The following is an 18,166-nucleotide window of genomic DNA, read 5'->3' as shown; positions in this document are numbered from 1 at the left end:
TTACGCATCGCCTTTGTCGGGCTTTGTTTGGGCAAAGTTACGTGGGGCATTTGTCGGGCTTCGTTTGCATAAAGAAAATGTACATATTTTTGTTGCCAAGATCCTAAATATTTTTCCTTTTTCTTTGTTTTAGCCCCCAAAGCTTCATCATCCTTACAGTCATCGCCAGAAGAGGCAGAGGCCTCTCACACAGAAACGCTTTCGGGCGCAGCAGGACACAGCAGCAGTGCTTCCAGAGCCACAGAAGCAGATGTGCGTCCCAGTGGCCATCACTGACACTTCTGTTGTGGACTCCAGGCTGAAGGCCACACAGGGCAGGAAGTATTGTGTGCAATGCCACTCCGAGAAGCTAAGCCACAAGACAATTTACAAATGCTTAGCATGCATTGTGCCACTCTACATAGTTGCAGACCGAATCTGTTTCACAGAGTGGCATTTGCAGAAAAACACATAGAGGTTGTGGCAGTGCAACTTGAAATTTCTTATGGTGTTTTGTGTGTGAATAATAGTTTTTTTCCCAGCATGTGTGGTGATGTTGTGTGACAAAATGTTTCTTATGACCCATGGGTGGTAATGCATTTATAAATAAAGAGGCTATCCCAAGAAAGTTTTTCTGAATTGCTAAAACACATTTCCTTAAATCTCCTCTCCTTTAATCAAACCACTAAGCACAAACGCTCAAATACAACTCACAAAACCTTACACTCGTCCTGCAAAATCAAACAATCTTCTCAAACCTACAGTATATTATCTTTGCCCAAAGACAAACACTGCTTTCAGATCATACATCAAGCCTATGGCTTAAATAAACACTACTGAACAGTCATTACACACTAAAGGACAAAGCCAAAAAGTAAACAAACGAGAGGCATATTACAGTAAAATGTTGTGCAACTGCCAAGCCAGAGTCACAGAAGAATATTCATTCTGCCTCATCACCATGTCTCAGGGCTGGGACTAGCGATGCTATCCCTTCTTGGGCGATGCAGAAGGTATCCTCTGTGTGACCCATTTGTACCTTGATGTCGAATTTCAACTCCAATTCACCTATGGCATGTATTCTATGTTCTAGTCACTGTTTGGCTTCTTCAAATGTTTAGAAGTGTGTGCGAACAATTTTAAGTTATTGTGTTTAAATGTTTAAATTAACCTTGGCATATTTTTAGACTGGGGGGGAAAGCAGAGGAAAGCCCTTGACAACACATGGAGAACATTCCAGGCTCGGCCCACTGTCAGGGTCCATGGCTGGCATAGTTCATGAACTACAAACACTCAGATTCAGATCCCACCTATAGTGGGATCGTCGTAAAGTAGTGGAGAGGATTGCCGTATAATGAACTCCCATAGATAAATGGGGAGGTTAACTGTTAGGCTGAAGAAACTGTTATTAATCATTTTGTTATCACTCCTGTATGATCAGCAATGAATGTAAATATGTATATACATTATTTTGTTTTCCTCTACCCTCATTCTTTAGATTATATTAATAATAGCATTCCCACCTTAGCAAAACCAGAACTTTCTCTTCTTGTTCTCACCTCCCTATTCTGCGTGACTCTTGCGCCTCCCACTGACTATAAATAAAGGAGCCAAGGGGAACCACCCTTTGTAACACATTCTGCTGTAGTTTGCATTGCAGTGAGTGTGGGTACCCTTGCAAGTAAAACTATAAAGTGTGTGTCTCGTAAAGTGTGGAGTTGGCGTGGAAACGCCGGGCGCTTTCCCCAATATTAACTGATAGTGCTGCAGTCCAACATCCATAACATACACTTCTTCATGATTCTACTCTTTCCAGCTGTCGGATTAGGCCGTGGTGGCTTTATGGTTAGGGAAGTGCACTTGTAGTTGAAACACTGTAGGTTCGAATCCCCGACCAGCAAAGCCTCACTGAGATACTGACCCCCAAGTACTGCTCCCTGGGCGCTGAATTTGCTGCCCCCTGCCATGTCACATATGGGTTAAATACAGAGAACGCATTTTTTAGTGTGCACCATGTGCTGTGGTATGTTGACAATTAATTGCTAAATTCTAATTCGAAATTAGGCAGTCAATCCCTGCAGTTCCTTCATGTTGCAATTTTGCAGGCAGGGCATTGTCAGCGATGTCTTTTCCTTTTCTGTGTTGGATCCAGGATCTCGTCGTTTCAGACGGTCCTCCCACCACCTTTGACATGGCAGCTGTTGTCACATGTTGAGACAGAGCTCTGCTCACTAGGGTGACGACTAAAGGATCTACACAGCAGAAGATTAGTATCAGAGTCAGATTAATCACAGCTCCTAAGAAAAGCCCTTTCATAACAGCTTGCTGCCAACCTCCCCACATATCATACCACCAATCCAAACATTCCTGTGTGTTGACCTGCATCTCTTGCCATTTCACCCTGAATCCCCTGTGATTTAACACGCGGAGGTGTACTCGGTCTGCTGGGGAGATGACTGGCTCCCCCTGGTCGGTGCTGTCTCTTGTCATCTGTGCTGCCTCCTTGTCCTGTTTGAATATAGCTTTATATATTTCGGTTAGACTCCTTATGTACTTCAACTCATGCAAATCTGAAGACCATCCATTGTGAAAATGTCAACCGGTGACTGAGGTGCTTCAACAGTAAAGGAGAGATCGCATGCAGAGCTGATATTCTATAGCTTCTTAGTCTAAGTAAAAATAAAATTTTCTCGTCATATAAGAACCAAGTCTCTGGCTGGAAATTTCCACAAAACAGCCATTTAGTTATTTCTAGAAAAATATACAGAGCCAATGAAGGAACCAGATGTCACAGTAACACAGGTCTGCCCTGGTGCCTTAGGATACGTCTGTCTAAACATGAGTGAGGAGATGGATGCACAGTTCTATAGAGGCCTCTGAAGAGAATAAATGATCCCAATATTATGTTGAGAGAGATGGTTAATTCCGTTTTAATCCAGACTGGGTTCAGTGCACCTGTTCTGCCGTTGATCTTTTGCATGCGTGTTACCATGTATTAGTTTACTCTGAATTTTGATTACTTGGCAAACTAAAACATTTTTGGTCGTATTTTTTTATTCCTAAATTTAAAGTAATTGTACAGTACAATAATATGTTTTCCCCGCCATGCTTTGTCTTGCTTCTGCAGGTTATGCTTGCATTGAACTTGCTTTGTAGAAAATAAGTGTCATGCCCGGCTCATACGGTCCTCGTGTGTGCCATGCCCCCTGATTACCCACGTGTGCTTCCCTGATCATCTCCTGCTGTGTCCAATTACTTTGATTAGTCCCGTCCTATTTAAGTGCTGATCTTACCTGTTCCCCGTGTCCGTCATTGTAGTTTGTTGTGGATCTTGTGTGGTTTGATGTTCCCTGCTCCCGATTCCCTAATTAAACCCCGAGTTTACCCCGATCTCGACCTGTCTGCCTGCTCCTTTCACGCCTGCCCACACGATCGCCGCTTACCGCCGTCCTGCTCGCAACCGCTACGCCGTGATCGTGACAGGGGCCATTCGCGAATCAGTTCTGAATGGTGCACAACCTTAGTTCTTATGTTAAATCATGTTTTTTTTTTCTGACAGCCCAGATAAATGAAATAAAAAAGAATTTTCTTTTGTTGCTTAAGAATTTTGCACAGTCCTATATACAGTATAGCAATTTTTAAAGCTTTTTTTTTTCATTTCTTTTAAAGAGGCTGCAATAAGTAGCATTAACATCTGTATAAAGAAAAGGCTAAGCAGAAATGTAACAAACTGCATAATGTGATGTAGTGCATGTTCATGTATAAATGTAACAAACTGTATATGATGCAGTGCATGTTCATGTATAAATGTTTAAATGTAACAAACTGTATAATAATGTGATGCAGTGCATGTTCATGTATAAATGTAACAAACTGTATAATAATGTGATGCAGTGCATGTTCATGTATAAATGTAACAAACTGCACAATAATGTGATGCAGTGCATGTTCATGTATAAATGTAACAAACTGTATAATAATGAGATGCAGTGCATATTCATGTATAAATGTAACATCAGGAGGGGTCCATCACAGCCCCACCACCATCTCTTGTTCAAACCCTTTGGTCTTCTCATTTTCATTAGTAAGCTCCCGATCACCGTAACTGATCTGCATTTGAGACATTTTTCCCGCATCTCATTTTCACAATAAGCTGATAATACTAATAATACTACTGTAATGATAGTATTACAGTAGACTTACTCTTTAAAGCCAGATGGCAGTGGTCACATACTGATGAACGGTTGGGCAGCAAATGCATTTAATGTGGCTAGATAGCAAATAAACTGATTCACCATTTACTCTCATTTGCATCAATTAAAATGTTTGCTGGAAATGTAAATGTAAGCAGTAAAGCTACATTTTACGTTCTTTAAGAAAGTTTAAGAAAGAACAGTTAAACTGTATTTTGAGTGTGGTTAGAAGATCCAGTATTTCAGAAAACTTAAGAATTGTGTAATATGAGAGACTAGCGAGTCTAATATCAGACTGACTGCGCTGAGCTTGTCTGAGAGAGATGATTAGCGAATGGCCTCCCACAGTGTCTCAGCACTCCGTACAAAGAACTTCATATGCTCAGCATATGTTCCTGTTTATCTAATTGTTCTTATTTTAACTGGCTGTGAAGGAGTAAATGAATAAACTTTGCCTGTAGAGTGAACTGGTTACTATGGTTCGGGGCAGCTTTTATTAGACATTGTAGACACCACGTTAGTCTATCAAGAGAGTAAGACCGATCGCTAAGGGTGTCATCTGAGTAAAAACAAAGTTACCTCAAAATAGCCAACCAATCACGAGCCAGTACGCATCAAGGCCAACATCTGATTGGAATGCACCATTACTATGCGGTGAAAGGTTAATAGCTAATCACTGATAAACTCAAACACGAACAGCATGCCAAGCAGACTATCTGTTCCCTTCCCTCCATGTTGTCCTTCCAACTGATTGCTCAATGACAATATTTTAAAATGTGGACTTCCTAATTACTATAACATAATTTCTATTTGTTAGATTGTTGTTGCGATTACTTATTTATTTACTTACTTATTGTTATTGAATGTCATATTTATTTATTTATTTATATGTTATTCTTGTTATTTTATTTCTTATTGATTAAAAACAAAGTCATTGAGAAAGTTTATGAAATTCTGTATTTTTTCTATTTTTAGATATTCATTATCTTACAGTCGCATGAATGAATGAATATTCATTCATTACTTTACATCTTACAGTCCCAATAAGAGTTAAAACTGCAACCCCCCACCCACCCATCATTCTTTCTTTACTTTCCAGCCCAAAATAATTTCTACAACATAAGTAAAGGACAACTATCAGTAACACGTAGGTACATGTAGGATTTTCCGTTGTTAGTTGTCCTGTACATACGAAAGTAGTCTTCCAGCTCCTGTCAAGCGCTCATTTTCAGACACAAAATACATTCTGTGTGACAAAATGCATTATTCAATGACAAAATCAAGTAATGCCTTGAATTTTGTCCAGAGAAAGACATACTACAGTTACATTTTGTCCACAGAAGCATAAATACATTACTGTCTTTGGTGCCCCGAAATCAACAGGAATGTTTCATTTTGTACACAGAACTGATATTAGCACCTAGCATATCATGTTCAGAAGGTTGAATGTATCTGCTTTCGTGAATGAAAAAGGGCATTTCATCCACAAAATGCATTTTGTCAAAGAAACAAGTTCATTGCGTGCAGGAAATGCACTTTGTGAGTGAAAGAAATGCATTTAGTAGAGGGGCGTAGTACCTTCCAATAACCAGGAGGTGGAGAGCCAACTTTGATTTTGGTAATCCCAATTGACTTTGGCACATATAGGAAAATATAATTTTCAAAATAACATGAGTCTTATGCAATTTACCCAAGTAATACAAGCTCTTTAGGTGACACACAAAGAATCAATTCCCATCAACATAGTGTCAGAACACATATACTCAGTGACCAAACAATTAAGCAGAACAGACTGAGTGGTGAAAATGAAATCTGCATGAGATTGTCTAGTGTGTTCTTGGTATGAATGTGGCCATAATCATACAAGAAAAAAACTGAATCCATGCCTGAATGCTTGAAACACAAAAGAACTTTATTGAAACAGGAGTGGACAGGGAGCTGGGGGAGGCACTCAGGTGTGGGGCGTCACTGCACTTGCTGAGTACAGCCTGCCTACAGGTCCCTGTGTAGAAAAATAGAGGTTTTCAGTTAACATGGCATTCACTAGAGTTCAAGGACGACTACACTAATATTCAATATACCCCAGCTTTATCCATGCAAATCACCAAGACAAGCTTAAGCTACAGAATGGTAACAGAGATGGAACAGGACAAGGATTCACTATTGTGAACAGCATATCTTTACCTCAACCACTTTGACCAACTGGACCAGGTCAATTTGTTCATTGGTCTGTTGACATCCTCTAGAACACGGAGTGACTCCACAGGCTGGGGGATCTCAAGTCCACTCTGCTCGGCATCCTCCCGTAAAGGCTCAACTGCGAGAAAGCATGGATTTGCCAAGTCATGCATCTGAGCCTGAGGAACTGAGAGATGATCTACTAGTAGGATTTATGTCGATGGAATTTACCTCTGGATCGCTTTTTTCGTATCAGGCGCATGAAACGGTTGAAAATCTTTTTGAATGGGTTGACTGATTTATGCTTTGGTGGTGTATTGCAGCTACTAGCTGGCAGTGTCTTTGGAGTGAAGCCCTAGGGTATTAGTTTAATATGCATCAGTTAAGCAAACCAATTCCATACATCCATCCATGCATCCATCCATCTTTTGTTACTGTAATTTTAAAGGAAGGGTAAGTACCAGTGACCTCAGCAGACCAGCTAATCATCCACATCCCACCAGTTTGCAAGTGGACCAACCTTTGTGAAGAACTTGTGGCGACGGACATTCGATAGTGACGGGCGATCCCGTGGGTCGATTCTAAATATCTTGCCCATCAGTTTCCCAGCTTCAATAGAGAGATTCTGCGGTAGAATAAATTTGGCTTCCTTTATATTCTTGAGCATCTCCCAGTAATTGTCATCGTAGAATGCGATTTCCCCAACCAGAAGCTGGTACCTGTAGTAAGAAAGGCAGCAAAGGTGTTTGAGGTCTTTCACATTTGACATAAAAATGCTGTGCTTCCAAAAGAGCAATTCCTTTCAGCTGTGTGCCAGTATTCATTTTTCTTTTCTCTTTCAAGAAGAAAAAAAAAATATTTATGTATGTTAGACACGTGTCTTCTTAAAATGTTAGACAGATTTTATTAGCCATGCTGATCTTTGGCCGGGAGGGGGGTTGACAGGGTATACGTACATGACACAGCCCAGTGCCCAGACGTCCGCTTCCCTTCCATGGCCCTCTCGTTTCCACACTTCTGGAGCCATGTAGACGGGAGTACCACACACTTCTCTACAACACACACAAATGGAAAACGTTAAGCGCACATGTGCTTTAGCTTGCTGTATAAACAAATTTGAAAGCTTAGCCAGGAATTCTGCAAAAAACACCTACTTCTCCCTCGGCTTCAGCTTGACCGCCAGTCCGAAATCCCCAATTCTCAGTTCCATTTGGTCATTGATAAATAAATTTTCTGAAAGACAAACAAATTTGCATTAAGGATAGACTCAAATACTTTGCCAAACTGCAGACTTTACCAAATTGATAAATTAACACTACACAGAAATCCAGACGACCTACACTCGCAATGCCATGTGAAATGCCAGCATTATTATACAGAAAATTGAGTAAAGCGTGAGTGCATGTACACATACCCAACTTGATGTCCCTGTGGACGTAACCTTGCCGGTGGATGTATGTTAACCCTGAAATCAGCTGGTTAATGTAGTATCGCACTTCGGGCTCAGTCAAAGTCCCCCGAGCTTTTAAAATGTCACCGAGTGTCTGGGCAGGGAGAAACAGGGGCAGCCTGATCTATCACAAAGTCTTTGCCTTAGTAAGACGTCTACAAAAGTCAGGGACTCACCTGCCCACTGCACAACTCCATGAAAATATACATGAATTTGTCATCTTCGAAAGAGTGGGAGAACCCCACCACATTCTTGTGCCGCAGTGTTTTTAAAATCTGTACTTCTTCACAGACCTGAGTGAAATGTCAAACACACCATCTCATAAAGTAAAAGGGAAATGCAGATAAACTGAAAAGAGGGATGACATCAAGCACAATCCATACCACATACCTCCTCCACTCCCCAGGAATATAGCCGGATGACCTTAACAGCATAGGTGTCGCCAGTTTCAAGATCGGTCATCTTATAGCATTTGCCACAAGCGCCCTAAAAAACATGTCCTCAATATGTTAACAATAAAGAACATTTCTGACTGACCCTGTTCAAGCATCTCCTCTCTGCAGAAAAATATCAACTGCGATCACTTTCTACAACATTGTGGTGCACACCTGTCCCAAAAGCTCATCCCTGCCGTAGGACCTTAATGTCTTGGGATCTACCAGAATCTCAGGCACTTCCGATGCCATCTGAGCGCGGGAAGGTTCACTGACAGACATGATTTCACCAGAAGAGAAGCGCGATCCGTAACTAACCCGTGGAATACTCGAAATGGGTAGTGAGCGCTCGCGTTCTAAATTACGTGTACACTGCGTCATCAGTCTTAGAACGCGGCCAAGGCAGCCACGCGATTCGAACTTGTTAGATGGATTACGTCACCACATTGAAAATTACATGGACGGAAAAAGAAGTGAACTTGCTAAGACAATGCAACTAAACACGGATAAAAACTTTTATTACAATCAACTTTATTGAAGAAAAAAAATGTGTACACCAAACATTCAGTTTCGGTAATGCAGTAACACATGCTCGGGAGTAAAGCCTTAGAGCAGAGGCCAGGCGGACCGCGGTCCGGGTCCGTACCCAGAAGCTGTCCCATACGGAGCTGGACTGATAGTCAAAACAAAAGGTTATGATTTAGAACCTGACTGGGCGCTTTTATTTTGTCGGCGCAGCTTTTATAGTCTTTTCGGTAGCGGTTTAGCACTAGAACCGCCGTTTCCCACGCCAACGAACGTTAACCGCCAAGCAAGACGCAACTCGCTGTATGCAGCCCTGTCTTTGCGCTAATGTGCCATTAGTGTTAATAGCACCAGCGAAGCTACTGATGTTCCTTGTTCCTAACAGAGTGGCTTTTCTGTCCTGAAATCGTAAAGCTTTCAAACACAGCATGTATTATATAACATGTTGTTTATTGGTGATTTCATGCTCGTCGAAGTTTCCGCTTTTTAACAACTGTATAAAGTAATGTTATTTATTATATAAATCAACTCAGGTGAAACAAATGTACGTTTCCAGGGTCGCCGAACCTCGTGTATCTGGCGTGAGACTCACGCTTTCAGACTCACGCAGGAAATCTTACCGCAAATCTATATTATTTCATTGAACCAAAAATGTTATACGTCAAAAATGTAATTACACGATTAGATACCTGAAAAAGTCAGATATCGGTTACATGCAATGTTTATACAAGTAATATGCTAATAATAAATAATAGGCTACTAAAATATACCACATTAAATAGTTAGACATTTTGATCTTCTGAACCTTTGCTTCAAGAATTTTCTCTAACTGGATATCTTTACATTTTAGTTGAATACCCCTGCCAAAGGCAGTTGGCTTAATACAATTTTAGTTTTTCTTTTTTTTCTTAGAATAGTAAACGGAAGATCGTACACGCTCTTGCTGCAAGGTGCTGCAGCCTAACGCATCGAAACAAACTATATTACACTAAAGACCGCACTATTCTGCGCGGTCGTGCTGTTAATATAGGCTATTGTACATTCTAAGCAATTGCCCAGGAAACAAAAAAAAACTGACCTTTTGTATGAAAGCAAACGTCCAACAACCGCTTTCTTTACTTCCGTCCCTCTTCCCTCTCTTTATTCCCTTTTCGTTTTTGAAATCCCGACTTGTGTCGGACACTGTTCACGTGTAGCATATATCTAGCCAGATAGCTAACGTACTTAATAAGTAGGTAAAGTCTAAGCTGCTCCAACATTCGGGCTTGCTGAAGTAGGTTGATATCTTGTCTTCCTGAAGAAAGACGCCGAATCTAGCCTAAGCCGATTTTCACCACGCAGGAGGGCTACATTGAGATCAGTCCCACTTTCAGCTGTTTACATTTATTTACATCCATGCACATTGTTGTAACGGAATGTAAAGTGCGGCACCTGACAGACAGGTGAAATGCGCACCAGAAACGATAGGTAAAAACTCATTTTATACACGTGGATAGGACAAGGTTACCTAAACTACGCTCCTTTGGAAACCATATATAAATTATCTCCATGGTATATATATGGGAATGATCTCAGTGTAGGAGACCCTCTTACGTGGTGAAAATCGGTTTAGTCCAGATTCGGGGCCTTTCTTCAGGAAGACAAGATATGAACCTAGTTCATTAAGCCCGAATGTTGCAGCAGCAAACTTAACGGCTTAGACATTACTTATACAGTACGATATGCTTGTTAGCTAGCTGGCTAGATATTTGCCACACGTGAACAATGTCCGCCCCAATTCGGGATTTCAAAAACGAAAAGGGAATAAAGAGAAGGAAGAAGGGCGGAAGTAAATAAAGCGGTTGTTGGCCGTTTACTTAAAATTCTTGAAGCAAAGGTTCAGAAGATCAAAATGTCTAACTATTTAATGTGGTATATTTTAGTAGCCTATTAGTTGTATAAACATTGCATGTAACCGATATCTGACTTTTTCAGGTATCTAATCGTGTAATTACATTTTTGACGTATAACATTTTTGGTTTATAATGAAATAATATAGATTTGCGGTAAGATTTCCTGCGTGAGTCTGAAAGCGTGAGTCTCACGCCAGATACACGAGGTTCGGCGACCCTGGAAACGTACATTTGTTTCACCTGAGTTGATTTATATAATAAATAACATTACTTTATACAGTTGTTAAAAAGCGGAAACTTCGACGAGCATGAAATCACCAATAAACAACATGTTATATAATACATGCTGTGTTTGAAAGCTTTACGATTTCAGGACAGAAAAGCCACTCTGTTAGGAACAAGGAACATCAGTAGCTTCGCTGGTGCTATTAACACTAATGGCACATTAGCGCAAAGACAGGGCTGCATACGGCGAGTTGCGTCTTGCTTGGCAGTTAACGTTCGTTGGCGTGGGAAACGGCGGTTCTAGTGCTAAACCGCTACCGAAAAGACTATAAAAGCTGCGCCGACAAAATAAAAGCGCCCAGTCAGGTTCTAAATCATAACCTTTTGTTTTGACTATCGGTCCAGCTCCGTATGGGACAGCTTCTGGGTACGGACCCGGACCGCGGTCCGCCTGGCCTCTGCTCTAAGGCTTTACTCCCGAGCATGTGTTACTGCATTACCGAAACTGAATGTTTGGTGTACACATTTTTTTTCTTCAATAAAGTTGATTGTAATAAAAGTTTTTATCCGTGTTTAGTTGCATTGTCTTAGCAAGTTCACTTCTTTTTCCGTCCATGTAATTTTCAATGTGGTGACGTAATCCATCTAACAAGTTCGAATCGCGTGGCTGCCTTGGCCGCGTTCTAAGACTGATGACGCAGTGTACACGTAATTTAGAACGCGAGCGCTCACTACCCATTTCGAGTATTCCACGGGTTAGTTACGGATCGCGCTTCTCTTCTGGTGAAATCATGTCTGTCAGTGAACCTTCCCGCGCTCAGATGGCATCGGAAGTGCCTGAGATTCTGGTAGATCCCAAGACATTAAGGTCCTACGGCAGGGATGAGCTTTTGGGACAGGTGTGCACCACAATGTTGTAGAAAGTGATCGCAGTTGATATTTTTCTGCAGAGAGGAGATGCTTGAACAGGGTCAGTCAGAAATGTTCTTTATTGTTAACATATTGAGGACATGTTTTTTAGGGCGCTTGTGGCAAATGCTATAAGATGACCGATCTTGAAACTGGCGACACCTATGCTGTTAAGGTCATCCGGCTATATTCCTGGGGAGTGGAGGAGGTATGTGGTATGGATTGTGCTTGATGTCATCCCTCTTTTCAGTTTATCTGCATTTCCCTTTTACTTTATGAGATGGTGTGTTTGACATTTCACTCAGGTCTGTGAAGAAGTACAGATTTTAAAAACACTGCGGCACAAGAATGTGGTGGGGTTCTCCCACTCTTTCGAAGATGACAAATTCATGTATATTTTCATGGAGTTGTGCAGTGGGCAGGTGAGTCCCTGACTTTTGTAGACGTCTTACTAAGGCAAAGACTTTGTGATAGATCAGGCTGCCCCTGTTTCTCCCTGCCCAGACACTCGGTGACATTTTAAAAGCTCGGGGGACTTTGACTGAGCCCGAAGTGCGATACTACATTAACCAGCTGATTTCAGGGTTAACATACATCCACCGGCAAGGTTACGTCCACAGGGACATCAAGTTGGGTATGTGTACATGCACTCACGCTTTACTCAATTTTCTGTATAATAATGCTGGCATTTCACATGGCATTGCGAGTGTAGGTCGTCTGGATTTCTGTGTAGTGTTAATTTATCAATTTGGTAAAGTCTGCAGTTTGGCAAAGTATTTGAGTCTATCCTTAATGCAAATTTGTTTGTCTTTCAGAAAATTTATTTATCAATGACCAAATGGAACTGAAAATTGGGGATTTCGGACTGGCGGTCAAGCTGAAGCCGAGGGAGAAGTAGGTGTTTTTTGCAGAATTCCTGGCTAAGCTTTCAAATTTGTTTATACAGCAAACTAAAGCACATGTGCGCTTAACGTTTTCCATTTGTGTGTGTTGTAGAGAAGTGTGTGGTACTCCCGTCTACATGGCTCCAGAAGTGTGGAAACGAGAGGGCCATGGAAGGGAAGCGGACGTCTGGGCACTGGGCTGTGTCATGTACGTATACCCTGTCAACCCCCCTCCCGGCCAAAGATCAGCATGGCTAATAAAATCTGTCTAACATTTTAAGAAGACACGTGTCTAACATACATAAATATTTTTTTTTTCTTCTTGAAAGAGAAAAGAAAAATGAATACTGGCACACAGCTGAAAGGAATTGCTCTTTTGGAAGCACAGCATTTTTATGTCAAATGTGAAAGACCTCAAACACCTTTGCTGCCTTTCTTACTACAGGTACCAGCTTCTGGTTGGGGAAATCGCATTCTACGATGACAATTACTGGGAGATGCTCAAGAATATAAAGGAAGCCAAATTTATTCTACCGCAGAATCTCTCTATTGAAGCTGGGAAACTGATGGGCAAGATATTTAGAATCGACCCACGGGATCGCCCGTCACTATCGAATGTCCGTCGCCACAAGTTCTTCACAAAGGTTGGTCCACTTGCAAACTGGTGGGATGTGGATGATTAGCTGGTCTGCTGAGGTCACTGGTACTTACCCTTCCTTTAAAATTACAGTAACAAAAGATGGATGGATGCATGGATGGATGTATGGAATTGGTTTGCTTAACTGATGCATATTAAACTAATACCCTAGGGCTTCACTCCAAAGACACTGCCAGCTAGTAGCTGCAATACACCACCAAAGCATAAATCAGTCAACCCATTCAAAAAGATTTTCAACCGTTTCATGCGCCTGATACGAAAAAAGCGATCCAGAGGTAAATTCCATCGACATAAATCCTACTAGTAGATCATCTCTCAGTTCCTCAGGCTCAGATGCATGACTTGGCAAATCCATGCTTTCTCGCAGTTGAGCCTTTACGGGAGGATGCCGAGCAGAGTGGACTTGAGATCCCCCAGCCTGTGGAGTCACTCCGTGTTCTAGAGGATGTCAACAGACCAATGAACAAATTGACCTGGTCCAGTTGGTCAAAGTGGTTGAGGTAAAGATATGCTGTTCACAATAGTGAATCCTTGTCCTGTTCCATCTCTGTTACCATTCTGTAGCTTAAGCTTGTCTTGGTGATTTGCATGGATAAAGCTGGGGTATATTGAATATTAGTGTAGTCGTCCTTGAACTCTAGTGAATGCCATGTTAACTGAAAACCTCTATTTTTCTACACAGGGACCTGTAGGCAGGCTGTACTCAGCAAGTGCAGTGACGCCCCACACCTGAGTGCCTCCCCCAGCTCCCTGTCCACTCCTGTTTCAATAAAGTTCTTTTGTGTTTCAAGCATTCAGGCATGGATTCAGTTTTTTTCTTGTATGATTATGGCCACATTCATACCAAGAACACACTAGACAATCTCATGCAGATTTCATTTTCACCACTCAGTCTGTTCTGCTTAATTGTTTGGTCACTGAGTATATGTGTTCTGACACTATGTTGATGGGAATTGATTCTTTGTGTGTCACCTAAAGAGCTTGTATTACTTGGGTAAATTGCATAAGACTCATGTTATTTTGAAAATTATATTTTCCTATATGTGCCAAAGTCAATTGGGATTACCAAAATCAAAGTTGGCTCTCCACCTCCTGGTTATTGGAAGGTACTACGCCCCTCTACTAAATGCATTTCTTTCACTCACAAAGTGCATTTCCTGCACGCAATGAACTTGTTTCTTTGACAAAATGCATTTTGTGGATGAAATGCCCTTTTTCATTCACGAAAGCAGATACATTCAACCTTCTGAACATGATATGCTAGGTGCTAATATCAGTTCTGTGTACAAAATGAAACATTCCTGTTGATTTCGGGGCACCAAAGACAGTAATGTATTTATGCTTCTGTGGACAAAATGTAACTGTAGTATGTCTTTCTCTGGACAAAATTCAAGGCATTACTTGATTTTGTCATTGAATAATGCATTTTGTCACACAGAATGTATTTTGTGTCCGAAAATGAGCGCTTGACAGGAGCTGGAAGACTACTTTCGTATGTACAGGACAACTAACAACGGAAAATCCTACATGTACCTACGTGTTACTGATAGTTGTCCTTTACTTATGTTGTAGAAATTATTTTGGGCTGGAAAGTAAAGAAAGAATGATGGGTGGGTGGGGGGTTGCAGTTTTAACTCTTATTGGGACTGTAAGATGTAAAGTAATGAATGAATATTCATTCATTCATGCGACTGTAAGATAATGAATATCTAAAAATAGAAAAAATACAGAATTTCATAAACTTTCTCAATGACTTTGTTTTTAATCAATAAGAAATAAAATAACAAGAATAACATATAAATAAATAAATAAATATGACATTCAATAACAATAAGTAAGTAAATAAATAAGTAATCGCAACAACAATCTAACAAATAGAAATTATGTTATAGTAATTAGGAAGTCCACATTTTAAAATATTGTCATTGAGCAATCAGTTGGAAGGACAACATGGAGGGAAGGGAACAGATAGTCTGCTTGGCATGCTGTTCGTGTTTGAGTTTATCAGTGATTAGCTATTAACCTTTCACCGCATAGTAATGGTGCATTCCAATCAGATGTTGGCCTTGATGCGTACTGGCTCGTGATTGGTTGGCTATTTTGAGGTAACTTTGTTTTTACTCAGATGACACCCTTAGCGATCGGTCTTACTCTCTTGATAGACTAACGTGGTGTCTACAATGTCTAATAAAAGCTGCCCCGAACCATAGTAACCAGTTCACTCTACAGGCAAAGTTTATTCATTTACTCCTTCACAGCCAGTTAAAATAAGAACAATTAGATAAACAGGAACATATGCTGAGCATATGAAGTTCTTTGTACGGAGTGCTGAGACACTGTGGGAGGCCATTCGCTAATCATCTCTCTCAGACAAGCTCAGCGCAGTCAGTCTGATATTAGACTCGCTAGTCTCTCATATTACACAATTCTTAAGTTTTCTGAAATACTGGATCTTCTAACCACACTCAAAATACAGTTTAACTGTTCTTTCTTAAACTTTCTTAAAGAACGTAAAATGTAGCTTTACTGCTTACATTTACATTTCCAGCAAACATTTTAATTGATGCAAATGAGAGTAAATGGTGAATCAGTTTATTTGCTATCTAGCCACATTAAATGCATTTGCTGCCCAACCGTTCATCAGTATGTGACCACTGCCATCTGGCTTTAAAGAGTAAGTCTACTGTAATACTATCATTACAGTAGTATTATTAGTATTATCAGCTTATTGTGAAAATGAGATGCGGGAAAAATGTCTCAAATGCAGATCAGTTACGGTGATCGGGAGCTTACTAATGAAAATGAGAAGACCAAAGGGTTTGAACAAGAGATGGTGGTGGGGCTGTGATGGACCCCTCCTGATGTTACATTTATACATGAATATGCACTGCATCTCATTATTATACAGTTTGTTACATTTATACATGAACATGCACTGCATCACATTATTGTGCAGTTTGTTACATTTATACATGAACATGCACTGCATCACATTATTGTGCAGTTTGTTACATTTATACATGAACATGCACTGCATCACATTATTGTGCAGTTTGTTACATTTATACATGAACATGCACTGCATCACATTATTATACAGTTTGTTACATTTATACATGAACATGCACTGCATCACATTATTGTGCAGTTTGTTACATTTATACATGAACATGCACTGCATCACATTATTATACAGTTTGTTACATTTATACATGAACATGCACTGCATCACATTATTATACAGTTTGTTACATTTATACATGAACATGCACTGCATCACATTATTATACAGTTTGTTACATTTATACATGAACATGCACTACATCACATTATGCAGTTTGTTACATTTCTGCTTAGCCTTTTCTTTATACAGATGTTAATGCTACTTATTGCAGCCTCTTTAAAAGAAATGAAAAAAAAAAGCTTTAAAAATTGCTATACTGTATATAGGACTGTGCAAAATTCTTAAGCAACAAAAGAAAATTCTTTTTTATTTCATTTATCTGGGCTGTCAGAAAAAAAAAACATGATTTAACATAAGAACTAAGGTTGTGCACCATTCAGAACTGATTCGCGAATGGCCCCTGTCACGATCACGGCGTAGCGGTTGCGAGCAGGACGGCGGTAAGCGGCGATCGTGTGGGCAGGCGTGAAAGGAGCAGGCAGACAGGTCGAGATCGGGGTAAACTCGGGGTTTAATTAGGGAATCGGGAGCAGGGAGCAGGGAACATCAAACCACACAAGATCCACAACAAACTACAATGACGGACACGGGGAACAGGTAAGATCAGCACTTAAATAGGACGGGACTAATCAAAGTAATTGGACACAGCAGGAGACGATCAGGGAAGCACACGTGGGTAATCAGGGGGCGTGGCACACACGAGGAGCGTATGAGCCGGGCATGACACTTATTTTCTACAAAGCAAGTTCAATGCAAGCATAACCTGCAGAAGCAAGACAAAGCATGGCGGGGAAAACATATTATTGTACTGTACAATTACTTTAAATTTAGGAATAAAAAAATACGACCAAAAATGTTTTAGTTTGCCAAGTAATCAAAATTCAGAGTAAACTAATACATGGTAACACGCATGCAAAAGATCAACGGCAGAACAGGTGCTCTGAACCCAGTCTGGATTAAAACGGAATTAACCATCTCTCTCAACATAATATTGGGATCATTTATTCTCCTCAGAGGCCTCTATAGAACTGTGCATCCATCTCCTCACTCATGTTTAGACAGACGTATCCTAAGGCACCAGGGCAGACCTGTGTTACTGTGACATCTGGTTCCTTCATTGGCTCTGTATATTTTTCTAGAAATAACTAAATGGCTCTTTTGTGGAAATTTCCAGCCAGAGACTTGGTTCTTATATGACGAGAAAATTTTATTTTTACTTAGACTAAGAAGCTATAGAATATCAGCTCTGCATGCGATCTCTCCTTTACTGTTGAAGCACCTCAGTCACCGGTTGACATTTTCACAATGGATGGTCTTCAGATTTGCATGAGTTGAAGTACATAAGGAGTCTAACCGAAATATATAAAGCTATATTCAAACAGGACAAGGAGGCAGCACAGATGACAAGAGACAGCACCGACCAGGGGGAGCCAGTCATCTCCCCAGCAGACCGAGTACACCTCCGCGTGTTAAATCACAGGGGATTCAGGGTGAAATGGCAAGAGGTGCAGGTCAACACACAGGAATGTTTGGATTGGTGGTATGATATGTGGGGAGGTTGGCAGCAAGCTGTTATGAAAGGGCTTTTCTTAGGAGCTGTGATTATTCTGACTCTGATACTAATCTTCTGCTGTGTAGATCCTTTAGTCGTCACC

At 40.7% G+C, this 18,166-nt stretch overlaps 2 protein-coding genes across 3 annotated transcripts; one reads left to right on the top strand and one right to left on the bottom strand.

Annotated features, from left to right (window-relative positions):
* Positions 1 to 6,063: 6,063 nt before the first annotated feature.
* LOC125727488 (serine/threonine-protein kinase PLK3-like) lies at positions 6,064 to 9,975 on the bottom strand. 2 transcript variants are annotated; one of them, XM_049004258.1, is made up of 10 exons: positions 9,838 to 9,975; positions 8,191 to 8,286; positions 7,977 to 8,093; positions 7,765 to 7,894; positions 7,505 to 7,583; positions 7,307 to 7,402; positions 6,871 to 7,069; positions 6,582 to 6,705; positions 6,357 to 6,489; positions 6,064 to 6,174 (listed from the first exon to the last, which is right to left on the bottom strand). In XM_049004258.1, exons 2-10 carry the CDS (start codon positions 8,260 to 8,262, stop codon positions 6,165 to 6,167), a joined length of 960 nt encoding a protein of 319 aa, XP_048860215.1. In that variant the 5' UTR covers positions 8,263 to 8,286; positions 9,838 to 9,975; the 3' UTR covers positions 6,064 to 6,164. The 2 variants fall into 2 exon arrangements, with proteins under 2 accessions (XP_048860215.1, XP_048860214.1); XM_049004257.1 differs by lacking the exon at positions 9,838 to 9,975 and adding an exon at positions 8,409 to 8,874.
* A 124-nt stretch (positions 9,976 to 10,099) lies between these two features.
* LOC125727487 (serine/threonine-protein kinase PLK3-like) lies at positions 10,100 to 14,120 on the top strand. Its single transcript, XM_049004256.1, has 10 exons — positions 10,100 to 11,775; positions 11,898 to 11,993; positions 12,091 to 12,207; positions 12,290 to 12,419; positions 12,601 to 12,679; positions 12,782 to 12,877; positions 13,115 to 13,313; positions 13,479 to 13,602; positions 13,695 to 13,827; positions 14,010 to 14,120. Exons 1-10 carry the CDS (start codon positions 11,569 to 11,571, stop codon positions 14,017 to 14,019), a joined length of 1,191 nt encoding a protein of 396 aa, XP_048860213.1. The 5' UTR covers positions 10,100 to 11,568; the 3' UTR covers positions 14,020 to 14,120.
* The last annotated feature ends 4,046 nt before the right edge of the window (positions 14,121 to 18,166 follow it).

This window comes from Brienomyrus brachyistius, unplaced genomic scaffold (genome assembly GCF_023856365.1).
Source record: "Brienomyrus brachyistius isolate T26 unplaced genomic scaffold, BBRACH_0.4 scaffold99, whole genome shotgun sequence".
NCBI classification, from domain to species: domain Eukaryota; kingdom Metazoa; phylum Chordata; class Actinopteri; order Osteoglossiformes; family Mormyridae; genus Brienomyrus; species Brienomyrus brachyistius.
Note: the sequence above shows the minus strand (reverse complement) of the source record. Positions and strands in the feature narration are given on the sequence as shown.

Excerpts from the sequence above, each read along its gene's own strand:
- LOC125727487 (XM_049004256.1), top strand. The coding sequence starts at position 11,569 with ATGACGCAGTGTACACGTAATTTAGAACGCGAGCGCTCACTACCCATT. Across the intron at positions 11,776-11,897 it reads GGGATGAGCTTTTGGGACAG|GGCGCTTGTGGCAAATGCTA; the intron begins GTGTGCACCACA and ends CATGTTTTTTAG. Across the intron at positions 11,994-12,090 it reads ATTCCTGGGGAGTGGAGGAG|GTCTGTGAAGAAGTACAGAT; the intron begins GTATGTGGTATG and ends CATTTCACTCAG.
- LOC125727488 (XM_049004257.1), bottom strand. The coding sequence starts at position 8,615 with ATGACGCAGTGTACACGTAATTTAGAACGCGAGCGCTCACTACCCATT. Across the intron at positions 8,287-8,408 it reads GGGATGAGCTTTTGGGACAG|GGCGCTTGTGGCAAATGCTA; the intron begins GTGTGCACCACA and ends CATGTTTTTTAG. Across the intron at positions 7,584-7,764 it reads CCACAGGGACATCAAGTTGG|AAAATTTATTTATCAATGAC; the intron begins GTATGTGTACAT and ends TTTGTCTTTCAG.